The following is a 13,224-nucleotide window of genomic DNA, read 5'->3' as shown; positions in this document are numbered from 1 at the left end:
CCAAGACATATCAAGAAACACCAAGCCGTGTGCCGGCAACCCCGTCTCCTCTAGTTTATCCTCCGTCATAGTTTTCGTAGTGCTTAGGCGAAGCCCTGCGAAGATTGTTCTTCACCAACACCGTCACCACGCCGTCGTGCTGCCGGAACTCATCTACTACTTCGCCCCTCTTGCTGGATCGAGAAGGCGAGGACGTCACCGAGCCAAACGTGTGCAGAACTTGGAGGTGTCGTGCTTTCGGTACTTGGATCGGTCGGATCATGAAGACGTACGACTACATCAACCGCGTTGATATAACGCTTCCGCTTTCGGTCTACGAGGGTACGTAGACAACACTCTCCCCTCTCGTTGCTATGCATCACCATGATCCTGTGTGTGCGTAGGAATTTTTTTGAAATTACTACGTTCCCCAACAACGGGATGATGCATTACGGAACGAGTAAAGAGACTTGCCGGTAACGAGATTGAACTAGGTATGATGATACCGACGATCGAATCTCGGGCAAGTAACATACCGATGACAAAGGGAACAACGTATGTTGTTATGCGGTTTGACCTATAAAGATCTTCGTAGAATATGTACGAACCAATATGAGCATCCAGGTTCCGCTATTGGTTATTGACCAAAGAAGTGTCTCGGTCATGTCTACATAGTTCTCGAACCCGTAGGGTCCGCACGCTTAACGTTTGATGACGATTTGTATTATGAGTTTATGTGATTTGATGACCAAAGGTTGTTCGGAGTCCCGGATGAGACCACAGACATGACGAGGAGTCTCGAAATGGTCGAGACATAAAGAATGATATATTGGACGATGTTATTCGGACACCGGATGAGTTCCGGGGGTCACCGGATAAATATCGGAGTGCCGGAAGGGTTATCGGAACTAGAGAAGTAATGGGCCTTATTGGGCCTAGGGGAGAGAGAGAGGGGCAGCCAAGGGCTGGCCGCTCACCCCCCCCCATGGGCCTAGTCCGAATTGGACTAGGGGGAGGGGCGGCGCCCCCTCCTTCTCTTTCCCCTCTCATTCCTTCTTCTCCTAGTTGGACTAGGAAAGGGGGGGGTCCAACTCCTACTGGGAGTAGGATTGCCCCCCTTGGGCGCACCCTATGAGGGCCGGCCGGCCTCCCCCTTCCTCCTTTATATACGGGGGCAGGGGGCACCCCATAGACATACAAGTTGATCTTTAGCCGTGTGCGGTGCCCCCCTCCACAGTTTCCCACCTCGGTCATATCGTCGTAGTGCTTAGGCGAAGCCCTGTGCCGGTAACTTCATCATCACCGTCACCACGCCGTCGTGCTGACAGAACTCTCCCTTGGCCTCAGCTGGATCTAAAGTTCGAGGGACATCACCGAGCTGAACGTGTGTAGATCGCGGAGGTGCCGTGCGTTCGGTACTTGATCGGTTGGATCGCGAAGACGTTCGACTACATCAACCGTGTTACTTAACGCTTCCGCTTTCGGTCTACAAGGGTACGTAGACTCACTCTCCCCGCTCATTGCTATGCATCACATAGATAGATCTTGTGTGATCGTAGGTAAATTTTTTGAAATACTGCGTTCCCCAACACAGAGCGACGGAGTGGGAGAGGGAGGAGGTGGATGGGCTCGGACTGGCGGCGCAGAGAGGGTGGAGGGAATGGGTTAGGGTTGCGGGACGCCAGCCGACTTAAATAGCCAGATTTGGTCTTGGGCGGCGAGCCGGAGGGGCGCCACGCGTTGTTCACACCGCGGCGACGGACGCGCGTCCGTCGGACCGCCGGGTTTTCCGGCGCTTCCGCGTGGGACCCCGCCGTCAGACCGACGTGGTGGGCGTGCCCGGTCGCCCCCATATCCGCCCCATATTTGGGCTGGATATGGGGGGGGTGCCGGTTAGCCCAGGCGTTTGAGGGCCGTTTGAGGGGCCCGTCTGGGTTAAAAAATCGTGATCGGGCAGTGACCGGGTGGACCGCCCGGACGTATGAGGCGGGTTTGAGAGGTCCGACTGTAGATGCTCTAATATCAGGTGCTCCCATACCCATCGGCTATAGGATATCTAATGGGTGGCGGCTACAATGTATAGCATTTAAATTTGTAAAAGATGGAGAAATGAGTTTAAAGTTCAAGTGATGATGGGTGAGCAATGTAGTGCCGATGCGGTCTCCTCCGATGGGTGGCCTCTTGGAGGCATAAAGGGAGTATGAGCAGTGGAAGCCCGACGCGATGGGAGGCATATGTGGTAATTGGGGATCGTTGGATCGAGAGTTGAAAATGAGTCCGGAGGTGATGAGTCAGATTTCATCATTTCAAGGAGTCACATAGCGGGTCTATGAGCTATGGTCAGTTTAGAGAATATAGGGTTTAGAGTTGGGCCCTATGAGTTGGATGTTGACCCCACATGTCATAGGAGTTATTTTTATTTATTAGTTTTCTTCTTGGTGTCCATTGGATTATCCATGGACACAATTTCATACCCATGCCCTATCCATATACTTTGAGGGTATGTATAACCATTGCTCGTGGATACAAAATGTCACCAAGTCTTGCTCATGATTTTTTGAGTGGAAGTCTTGCCCATGCTCATTGTTTTCAGGTGGGATACATGCCGGTACACATACCAATGGGCAAAACTGAGATTCCTGCTCCTATGATTTCATTTTTTGAAATAAATATAAATATTTCAGTGTTTCAAAAATTTCCGAAAAGTTATGAATGTTCACAGACAGGTATCTACAAATATGTAAAAAAATTCAAATCAAAATCCAAAATATAGTAGAGAAACAAGAAAGACAAAATCAACATTCATAGTGTCACAAAAAGGCAAAAGGCAAAATGGCACAATTCACATCCCTTTATCTAGATTTCTATTGTAGTCTCCCGTATATGGACATGCCAGTCAATGTAAGTAGTGACATCGACATGGTTTCAATAGATTTTGAATATATATTTTTTATCTCTCAAACTCCAAATCAGACTCACAGTTACATCTTTGCTATTGGATTCGTTGTTTGAAGGCTTCAAAACAACATCTCATGTCGATATATTTTTCATGATTTGCCATGGGTAGTAAAAATCGAATTGTCATGTCACTAGTGATTATCATGTTGTAGTTGTTTGGTTGGATTCACCACTAAATCATTTCGAATGTGTGATACTATCGCATATTGATAAGACTTCACACCTCTTTCTCTGAGTTGCTAACAACATAGACGTTTAATATCAAATTGACTAATTAGTACTCCCTTCATTTCATTTTACTCTGCACATAAGATTTGTTTGAGTCAAACTATGCAAAGTTTGATGAAATTTAAATCTAAAAATCTCAACATCTAAGATACTAAAGTTATATAGTATGAAAATTAATTTCATGGTGCATCTAATTATATTGATTTCGCATTGTGAATATTGATTTTTTCCCTATACAGGAGTTTGATTTCAGATAACTTCTATATGCAGACTAACTAACTATGCTCGTAAGTTAGAACGAAAATTACTCATTGCTAATGTGGCAACCGATATACCATTGCCTAGTTTATGGTGAAAGAAAAAGTCCGTCGAGACACATAGTAAAAGTTGAATCTACTCTAAAGCTCTTATCGAGACAAACACATCGTTAAAGACAAATCACAAGTTGGATTAGTGGTTGTGGTGACAAATTGCTTTTAGTTATCGTATTCAGCATGTGTGAGGTCACCAAATTTGTTCCCATGCTGACAAATGCAGTTTGTCTATATGCACGTGTTTTCCCCATCTCATTGGATAAAATGTTTTTGTAATAGAGGATAAATATTTTATACATAATTATCGTGATTTACTTGCCATTTTTTATTGCCAATGTGATTACATATAAAAATTGGATTGTATAATGTGTATGCCAACCAAATCAAAACTTATTGGATAATCAAAGAAATGTTATTTTTTGATCTAGTTGCATTTTATTTAGTAAACTAATAAAACATGGAGCAGCTAAGGCAATTTTCAAGAAAAAAGAATGCTGGAAAAATCGACAAAACTGAAAACAGGAGGCAGGGTGAGTAGGAGGATGAAAGTTGTGACAGAATCTTATGAATGGTGTTGAAGTAAGAGAGAATTTGCGTTAGATGCAAAGGGAGTTCAAATCTGTGAAGATCATGAGATCAGATCACAGAAAACGGTTTCACACTGTCCAGCTAATTGTCCCGGTAAGGCTCGTAGCACCGAGTGCTGGTTGCAACAGCCTCCCCCTTCATTCATAGTCTTGTACTTAGCATACTGTAGTCCTATTGTTTTGAAATAAAAACTACCTTCTTCAATATATGATACGCACACTCGTGCGTATTCAAATTTTTTTTAATAAAAACTACCTTTAACCCGTAAAAAATGTTTATGTAGTTTTCAAACAGATGAGCCAGATGTCTACATTAGCAGAAGCATTAAACTCACTAATCCACAGTTCACGCCACGTCAAACAAAGCGGCGAAGTCGCAGCCACCACCACAACCTCCTCTTCGCTTCCGGCCACCTTCCGGTCAAACCAGCCAGACCCCTCCCACGTCTCCATCGGTCCGGCGCACCCGACCCCGCAGGCCCCACCCGTCATACTCTGCGCCCATATCCTCGCGCAAACTTATAAATTATTCCGTACACGCAAGGCTTGGCGCAGGGAGACGCCCCATTTTACTCCAACCACTCTCTCCCCCCCGCTATCTGCTCGAGTATTTCTCCTCTCGCGCTCTCCTCCCAACGTAAGCCGACGCCGACCCCTGGTCCACCCTCCCCCGCACACCACCTGCTCGCCGAAATGCCGGCGCGGAGGCTCCTCCGGATCCTCCCGCTCCTCCTGGCGCTGCTGCTCGCCGGCTCGACGGACGGCGCGGCCGCGGCGGGCGGCGGCAACGGGACGTGCCCGCTGGACCTGAGCTACGTGCCCACGTTCCCGTGGGACCCCGCGCCGTGCGCGGGGGCCGCGCCCAACATGACGGCCTGCTGCCAGACGCTGCTCTCCGTCTTCAGCATCGGCCTCGCCGGCCGGCTCCGCGCCACGGGCCACTTCCGCGTCCCGTCCGCGGCGGCCTCCGCCACCTGCCTCGCCGACTTCGCCGAGGCGGTCGCGTCGACGCCGGCCTCGCTCCCGGGCGCCTCGCTCGTGCAGTCCTGCTTCCCGTCCCCCGACGAGTTCGCCGTCTCCCCGTCCTTCTGCGCCGGCGTCACCACCGCCGCCGAGTACAGGGCCGTCGTTGGGAACGCCTCCGTCGCGGGCCTGGACGCCGCCTGCGGCCCCGACCTCTCGTCCATGCCGATCTGCGACCGCTGCCAGACCGCCGGCATCGTCGCCACCTCCCCCCTCATCGCCGCCAGCGCCAACGCCACGACCGAATCGCAGCTCAACTGCTTCTACCTCACCGTCATGTACGCCGCCGGCATCTCCAGCGTCGAGGGACCCACCTCCCCCACCGCCGCCCATTGCATCCTCGGCCTCGGCATATCCACCCCGCCCTCTCACAACTCCAAGTCCAACAACGCAGTCATCTACGCCACCACCATCCCAATCGCCTTCATCCTCCTCCTGTCAGTCCTCGCATTCTTTGTCTGGAGAAAGACAAGGCACGCCGAGAAGAAGAAGAGGAACCACACCATCCCTGAGGAGGGGTCGGAGGACCGGCGTCCGCACCTAAGGCCCAACACCGGGTCAATACTGTTCGACATCGCCGAGTTGTCCAAGGGGACGGACAACTTCGCGGACCGAAACCTCATCGGCCGCGGTGGGTTCGGAGTTGTCTACCGCGGCGTGCTCGCGGATGGGTCTGTGGTTGCCGTCAAGAAGATGCTCAACCCAGAAATGGACGGCGGTGACGAGGAGTTCACCAACGAGGTGGAGATCATCAGCCACCTCCGGCACCGGAACCTGGTGCCGCTGCGTGGCTGCTGCATTGTCGATGACGACATAGAGGAAGGGAAGCAGATGTTCCTCGTGTACGACTTCATGCCCAATGGATCGCTCGAGGAGTTCATCTTCCAGGACAGAGTAGGAAGCAGCAAGCGGGCGGCATTGACATGGGCACAACGTCGGAACATAATAATGGATGTGGCAAAGGGGTTGGAATATCTGCATTATGGTGTCAAGCCTGCGATCTATCACAGGGACATCAAGGCGACCAACATATTGCTCGACAATGAGATGCGGGCACGCGTGGCGGATTTCGGGCTAGCCAGGAGGAGCCGAGAAGGGCAGTCTCACCTCACGACGCGGGTTGCCGGCACACATGGCTACTTGGCGCCGGAGTACGCGCTCTATGGACAATTGACAGAGAAGAGCGACGTCTACAGCTTCGGCGTTCTGGTGCTTGAGATATTGAGTGGGCGGCATGTGCTTGACATGACGGCTTCGAATGGGCCAGTGCTGATCACCGACTGGGCGTGGACGCTCATCAAGGCTGGCCAGTCAAGGGAGGTGCTCGACGATGCATTGTCGACGTGCGAGAGCCCAAGAGGTGAGGCCATCGAAAGGTTTGTTCTTGTTGGAATCCTCTGCGCTCATGTGATGGTTGCGCTCCGACCGACCATCACCGAGGCCGTGAAGATGCTTGAGGGGGACATGGACATACCAGAGATACCAGATCGGCCGCTGCCATTTGGGCACAACTTTTTGATGTTCAGCGAAGCTGGGAGCAACTTCAGCGCTTCCCCGGCTATCAGTGGCCCTTTAATGGATAATGGGGACATGCTTAGGTGATGTAATTCTTGTGTTTGTTCTGGTCAACTGAAGTCCAGAGTTGTGTGTCGATACTTCTTTGATTATATTGACTTTCTGAATGAGGCATTCAAATGGCCAAAATGGCATTCACATCAAACTTTGTTACTTTCGCACCTTGGCCATCATCACTAACAAGACACACTGTAATCAGGATAGGCAGCAATTATACAAGCATCTTGACAGGGACAGGAACTGTCTTAGTTAAAAGTTATGTGTTGGGAAGCAACTAGCGGTGTTAAGTTCATCAGGCCAGACATGAAAAGGAAGATACATTTAAGGTTGCACACGGAAATTGAAGCTAGCAGTTGTGGCCTGCAGGTAGAGGAGCTTCAGTTCACACAGGCCACGGCAGGATTCGATGGCCTACTTGTCTTCCTGCAAGTTGGGGTGGCTGGGCTGCAGCCGGAAGGTGAACGGCATCTGGGAAGTGAAATCCCTACCCTGATGGTACCCGAGCTCCATCTCCCTCATGCCGCTGCTCAGGTCGTCCTGCTGGTGCTGGAAACAGGAGGAGAACTTCAGCAATTTCTCAGCTTTTGGGTTACTTGTCAACAAAGCAGAAAGTGCGGTTACCATTCACTGAAATTTTTAACCTATGCAGTGAATTCTGTTATTACAGTTTCGGTTATTCAATTGGACTAGGTAGAGGTGATTCAGTTTGCAGGGTATGAAGACACGCATGCTGTGTTGAAAAATAATGCAGCAAGGAACTATGTAGTGATGCGTTATTTGGTTGCTGAGTAGATGACTCTGATCAGCCACATTAAGTACTGACCAGTGGTCTAACTGCATTAGCAACACTGTACTGAAACCAAGATCATGCCCTTGGAGGATATGAGGGCATGGCCAATGCATAGCCCCAGGGTGATGCCTCACATGCCATGTAGGATTGGATAACAGAAAAAGTAGGTTCGGATGGGGAAGCGTTATCCTCTCCAGGAGGAGAGTGCTTAGAGAGAAAAAGTGTGGTCCGATGCGTAAAGTTGAAGTGGAGAGGAGGGATGTATGTGTAGTGAGAGTCACTTTTTTATTCTTTGATAAGGCCCACTAGTAGTAGCTTGCATTGGAGAGAAAAAATCAACACATACGCCTCAAATTACTTTTTGTCCTGAGCCATCTGTATCCATATGCCACCATTGTACATGCCCTGATTATGCTCCATTTCACTAGTTGGCAAAAGCTGATGCATGTCTGCAGTTCCGCAGGATGATTAATTCTAGACTGAAGAAAGCAAGGAAGTGCTCAAGAATTACCATCCTCAAAGCCAGCAGCTTGTGCTCCTCCTCCAGCATCTTCTCCTGTGGTAAATCACAAAGGAGGAGCATGATCAGAATTTTCTTTGCCAAAAAAAGATCAAAATTCTTCTTCAAGAAACTCCATGGTGTACAGAAGGAAATGCAAAGCGCAGTGGTAAATTTAGTGTCCATACATTCCTCCTGTGCATCTTCCAGTGGTCCATCTGCAACAAGGAGACACACCAACATCAGAGGCAGACAACAATATTCCACAAAACAAAGATGAAACACTTGCAAGCTCTGAATTTTCTACACCCAGCATGCATTACCATCTTGTCCCTGAGGTTGGTCTGGCCGTTGGTGAGCGCCTCCTCGATGGCGATCAGCTCCTTGGGCTGCAGGGAGTTCACATCCTCGCCTTTCATATGCCTGCACTGTCATCAGCCGCCGCAGTCGAGTCATACTCACACAAACATTGAAGAGCTGCAGATAGAATTGGAAAGAGAGAGAAAATCGAAGCTGGAAGCTGGATGGAACAACACTTGCCTGAGCTCGATCTGCATGTTGTCGTTCTCCTTCTTCACCCTGTCGATCTCGGCGCTGATGCTCTGGAAAAGAAACATTTCCAGGGTTTTCAGACTCTGAACATTTTTACTGGATGTGTGCTGAAAGAAACTGCTGAGGTAGATCAGGCAAGAACCTTGTGCTTCTCATCCCAGAGGATCTTGCCGGAGTTGGTCTGGTACTTCTCCAAGATCCTCGGCAGCCTGACAGCAAAGGCAAAGCTAGGAGCTTCGTGACCGGTTTAAAAAGAAGAAGAAGAAGAAGAAACAGAGCCCTTGGCTAGAAGCAAGCACAGAGGGTGAGAGAGGGAGGAACGGGAGAACAACTAACGTGGTCTTGGGCGTCCAGAAGTCGTAGAGCTTGCCGGCGCTGGAGAAGATGACGACGCCGACCTCGGCGTCGCAGAGCACGCCGATCTCGCGGGCCTTCTTCACCAGCCCGGCCCGGCGCTTGGCGAAGGTCACCTGGCGGTTGGACGAGTTCTCGATCCTCTTGATCTCGATCTTCCCGCGCCCCATCTCAACAAGCTGCTCGCTCGCCGGGAAGAAAGAAAGAGGACCCAGGAGCACCCAAGACCCAGACCCAGAGGACTCCTCCCTCTCCTCCTCCCTTGTCTCTGTGGAGTGTGGGCGCTTGGGAGCAGCAGCGGCCTGTGGTGGTGGCGATCTTTATGGGCGGGCGTGAATGAATGCCATGGCTGGGGGAGGATGGGAGGAGTAAAGGAGGGTGGCTGCCATGGAGGGAATGGAGGTGAGGGGGCTTTCGGCTCGCCCCAGGGTTGGATGGCCGGAAATGGAAACTGCTCGCGTGCTCTGCTTTGGTTCGTTGCGGTTGGATTTTAGCTGACCCTGGCTCGCTTGCGTTGGAGGGAAGGGGCTCCCCTTTGATCAGCGGACACTTCACGCGCTCTCCCCATGTCTCTCTCTTTCCTCCTATTTTTTCTCTTTTATCCCTTTCCCCTTTATTTTTGCGGGGAGCGTCCTTTCTTCTTTTATTATGGGTCAGTAATTTTTCTCTTGGATCATGTACTTTTGGAAAGTAGAGCTAACTACCTAAATCATCATAATTTAATTTCCATTCGGAAATTGCTTACCACATATTCCGCGTGGTCCTTGGCTTTTATTTTTTAGGAGCAGTGCTATAGCCCGACAATTTTTAATACAATGCTTGTACGACGATGGAATAACATTGTACTTGAACAAGCTTCATTTTATCAGAAATCGTATGCACGTCGGACGCAAAGCAATTTCAATCTTGTAGGCTGTAGCGGTACTCCCTCCGTTCAACGGTACGAGGCATACAATATTCCCAATCAAGTTAAGGTGCAAGTGAGATATTAGTGGAACTTCATCGTTTGAGCGCTCCCCCCGTCTTCCCAAAGAAGGTCTATAATTTTGTCTCAAGTCAAATAGGAAAAAATATCAACAACTACACCAAGTAGAAATAAAAAATACACTTTATTCTGTATTTAATCATACTAATTTTGTATTGTACTCCCTCTGTCCCATAATATAAGAACGTTTTTAACACTACACTAGTATAAAAAGGGTTCTTATATTATGGGACGGAGAGAGTACTTCCTCTGTAAAGAAATGTCAAAGCGTTTAGACCACTACTAAAAATGTAAGAGCGTTTAGATCAAGTAGCATGCTCGTACCCCCTCCGTCTGGAAATAATTGTCATCAAAATGAATAAAAGAAGATGTATTTAGACGTATTTTAGTTCTAGATACATCCTTTTTTTATCCATTTTGATGAAAAGTATTTTCGGATGGAGGGAGTAGTTGTTAACAGTTTTATCTATAATGTTGGCCACACTTTTGCATAGTTTGACCAACACAAAAGTTAAGCATAAAAGTTGTAATTTATAAGCCGTGTTTTGGGAGATGGAGGAAGTAACTTTTTTTTTTGACGGGAGATGGAGGAAGTAACTTATCATCTCTTAATGTAAGAAAATAAAATAAAATATTATGAGTATCTCACCCCGCAAAAAAAGAAAGATATTATGAGTATCGTGGTCATTTCCTTGTTTTTTTAGCAATGGGCTCTTCCACGGATTTCTATTTTAGAGAAAACACAAAAGTTAAGCACAATTTGTAGGTGGCTGTCATGTCCGTTTCTCTTTGCCAACGGGGAAAAGAAGAAGTGAGAGGGACAAGAGTGCATCAATCAATCAATCAATCAATCAATCAATCTGATCAGAGGCTCGCTCCCTCCCCACCGCATGGTCACACGGCCATTCCAAGTCCCCATACTATTACAGTACTAGCTGAATACCCGTGTGTTGCCACGGAACAACAAATTTAGGCAGTGCTAGCAACCTACTGATGTCATGTAGACCTCATGGCTCCACACCACAAATTTAGGCAGTGCTAGCACAACTTAAACTCTTGTAATCTCATAACAACATTTTCTTCGCCTCTGCCACCGTTGATAATGCATGACTTAGTGAATCCAATGACAATGATATTGCTTTGGAATATTTTTACCATGCAAATGAATTTATTCCTCTATAAGGAAAGAATTTTAATACCATTTGGATATATATATATATATATATATATATATATACTATTCAAAATATATAGTATATGTACTATTCAAAAACATATTGCATACTTTAATCTTATTGAATGAAGTTGGAAGAGTATATGGAGTTCATCTGGAGCTTCCATTTTGTACAAATAAATATAGAAATATACAGAAAACTTAACAAGAAACAAATATGCCACACCATCAAATAAACTTTTAAGAAATGTTGTGAACATCTCATTAATGACATCATGCTTCTTGCTCAACTTGAGGAGGCAAATTTAACCCCATGGCCTCGTCGTCTGCAACACAACTTCTACGTACCGATTGAGCTTCTCTTATATCTGTGCATCTGAATGCTTGCTTAGTGTCACCCTTGAAGGTGTAGCCTCATGGGGGAATACTTCGACACCACATAGCCAAATTATTGACAAACTCCTCTGAAACAGTGAGTAACCCCATTCATTTAGTGTAGTGCTATAAGAATTGGAAGTCTATAATAGCCATGACTAATTTGGCCTATGCATAGGAACAATAGCACTATCCACGTTGGTTTGTATCACTTTCCAACAAACAAAGTATGATACTTACTATAAATGTTCAAGTGTATGTCCTAACAAATATAAATTAGTAAGACCTCAAAGAATCATGTAAGGTCAATAGCAGTTATTTGGAAAACTAATATGTGTTTTTCTAGAAGTAGAAATACCAATTTGTAGCATTGACAAGACAACCATCTCAAATGCTATAAATATAAAGAAGTCAGCATAGTACATATGGTTAACCTTTGGCCAACAATATAGTACACATCTATGATTTTCTATTGCTAGGATCTCCTGTTTCGATAATGGAATCCATGTGTAAAGTACTACAAGATAAAGAGATTAATTGCACTAAGCCTTCTCAAATATCTATGCCCCATTATTTAGTATTCTAGTGAAAAAAAGATAAACATACAAGTTCATTTAAAAACTATAAGGAGATCATGCGTGATGTTCTCACCAGCAATTTTCTCAGGTATTGACAACATTTTGTTTACAAATTCCACAACAAGCTTGGTGTTCTCCAGCTGCTTATTTTCCAGGGTCACCTTCTTGTTCTTTCTTTATGGAGTCCCCTTCTCCCTTATGCTTTCCCCTTGTATGCTCCAGCAATTTTCTCAGGTATTGACAACATTTTGTTTACAAATTCCACAATAAGCTTGGTGTTCTCCAGCTGCTTATTTTTCAGGGTCACCTTCTTGTTCTTTCTTTATGGAGTCCCCTTCTCCCTTATGCTTTCCCCTTGTATGCTAATAAAAGAATATGGCACATAAGCGCTTGTATAGCAAAAAAATAAGAATCTTTATTGTTTGTAGAACCTGACAAGTACATTTTTATGTTTCCGAGAAAGGCATTACACCAACATTATTATTTATCAGCATTTGCCTCATGTTTTGACTTAGAACCCCACAGGAAACAAAGGAAGCACATTAGCGCACAAAGTCCAGGAAATCCCCTTTGATCCCCGGGCTCAAATGAGCCCGGTGAACAGTACCATGATTAAAAATAGAAAAAAGTGTCAAAAATCCGAATTTTTTGTGCAAGCAAGGTGCGCATGTGCGTGATGTTCATGCAAAATTTGGTGATGTTTGGGCATTCGAGTAGCGCGCAGCAAAAAAGACAAATCCAGGCATGAATAGTGTTGTTTTCCAAAGGTTTCTCTCAGCCCCGAATTTGATTTTTTTGACACGAGCTCCTCGAATGTTCAAACTTCTCCAAATTTGGCACGGACATCACACTCAAGTATATTTCATCACAAAAAAATGGAATTTTTTGAATTTGTTTACTATTTTAAATTGTGATACTGTTCACTCCCGGGATTGAATGATCGATGATGCTTAAAGCGAAATAAAGTTGACTGCATTATTAGCAAGATGACAGGGCAAATATTAGCAAGATGACAGGGCAAACTGGAAACGACGACCAAAATCAACAAGCAACTTCATTAGAGAACTGAGTGATCACAACTGATAATTGATGGTGCAAAAGTACTCGAAAAGTAAAGAAACATGTGCATAACTCTCTGTTCTGATTGCCGTATCAGCAGGTTTATTTTCTTCCCATTTTCTGAATTTACAATTGTTGCCAGTACAGTCTTTGGCTTGAATTTATGAGGTCAATTTGGCAAGATACACGCGAAG

The 13,224-nt window shown here is 46.4% G+C and overlaps 2 protein-coding genes across 4 annotated transcripts; one reads left to right on the top strand and one right to left on the bottom strand.

Annotated features, from left to right (window-relative positions):
- Nucleotides 1–4,633: 4,633 nt before the first annotated feature.
- On the top strand, nt 4,634–9,606 carry LOC123182083 (probable receptor-like protein kinase At1g11050). Its single transcript, XM_044594540.1, has one exon. The coding sequence runs from the start codon at nt 4,760–4,762 to the stop codon at nt 6,689–6,691; it is 1,932 nt and encodes a 643-aa protein (XP_044450475.1). The 5' UTR covers nt 4,634–4,759; the 3' UTR covers nt 6,692–9,606.
- Nucleotides 6,819–9,127, bottom strand: LOC543337 (MADS-box transcription factor 4). Of its 3 annotated transcripts, none has more exons than XM_044594541.1 (8): nt 8,842–9,127; nt 8,648–8,714; nt 8,494–8,555; nt 8,277–8,376; nt 8,142–8,171; nt 7,966–8,010; nt 7,801–7,903; nt 6,819–7,210 (listed from the first exon to the last, which is right to left on the bottom strand). In XM_044594541.1, the coding sequence occupies exons 1-8, from the start codon at nt 9,027–9,029 to the stop codon at nt 7,149–7,151; spliced, it is 657 nt and encodes a 218-aa protein (XP_044450476.1). In that variant the 5' UTR covers nt 9,030–9,127; the 3' UTR covers nt 6,819–7,148. The 3 variants fall into 3 exon arrangements, with proteins under 3 accessions (XP_044450476.1, XP_044450477.1, XP_044450478.1); XM_044594542.1 differs by having other exon boundaries at nt 7,813–7,903; XM_044594543.1 differs by lacking the exon at nt 7,801–7,903.
- Nucleotides 9,607–13,224: the final 3,618 nt, after the last annotated feature.

Source organism: Triticum aestivum, chromosome 1D (genome assembly GCF_018294505.1).
Source record: "Triticum aestivum cultivar Chinese Spring chromosome 1D, IWGSC CS RefSeq v2.1, whole genome shotgun sequence".
In the NCBI taxonomy this organism is placed as follows: Eukaryota; Viridiplantae; Streptophyta; class Magnoliopsida; order Poales; family Poaceae; genus Triticum; species Triticum aestivum.
Note: the sequence above shows the minus strand (reverse complement) of the source record. Positions and strands in the feature narration are given on the sequence as shown.

What these genes read in the sequence shown, in the direction of transcription:
- LOC123182083 (XM_044594540.1), top strand. Translation starts at nt 4,760, where the DNA reads ATGCCGGCGCGGAGGCTCCTCCGGATCCTCCCGCTCCTCCTGGCGCTG.
- LOC543337 (XM_044594541.1), bottom strand. Translation starts at nt 9,029, where the DNA reads ATGGGGCGCGGGAAGATCGAGATCAAGAGGATCGAGAACTCGTCCAAC. An exon ending in TCTGGGATGAGAAGCACAAG is followed by an intron (nt 8,556 to 8,647) that starts GTTCTTGCCTGA and finishes TTTCTTTTCCAG; the next exon opens with AGCATCAGCGCCGAGATCGA. An exon ending in GGAAGATGCACAGGAGGAAT is followed by an intron (nt 8,011 to 8,141) that starts GTATGGACACTA and finishes GATTTACCACAG; the next exon opens with GAGAAGATGCTGGAGGAGGA.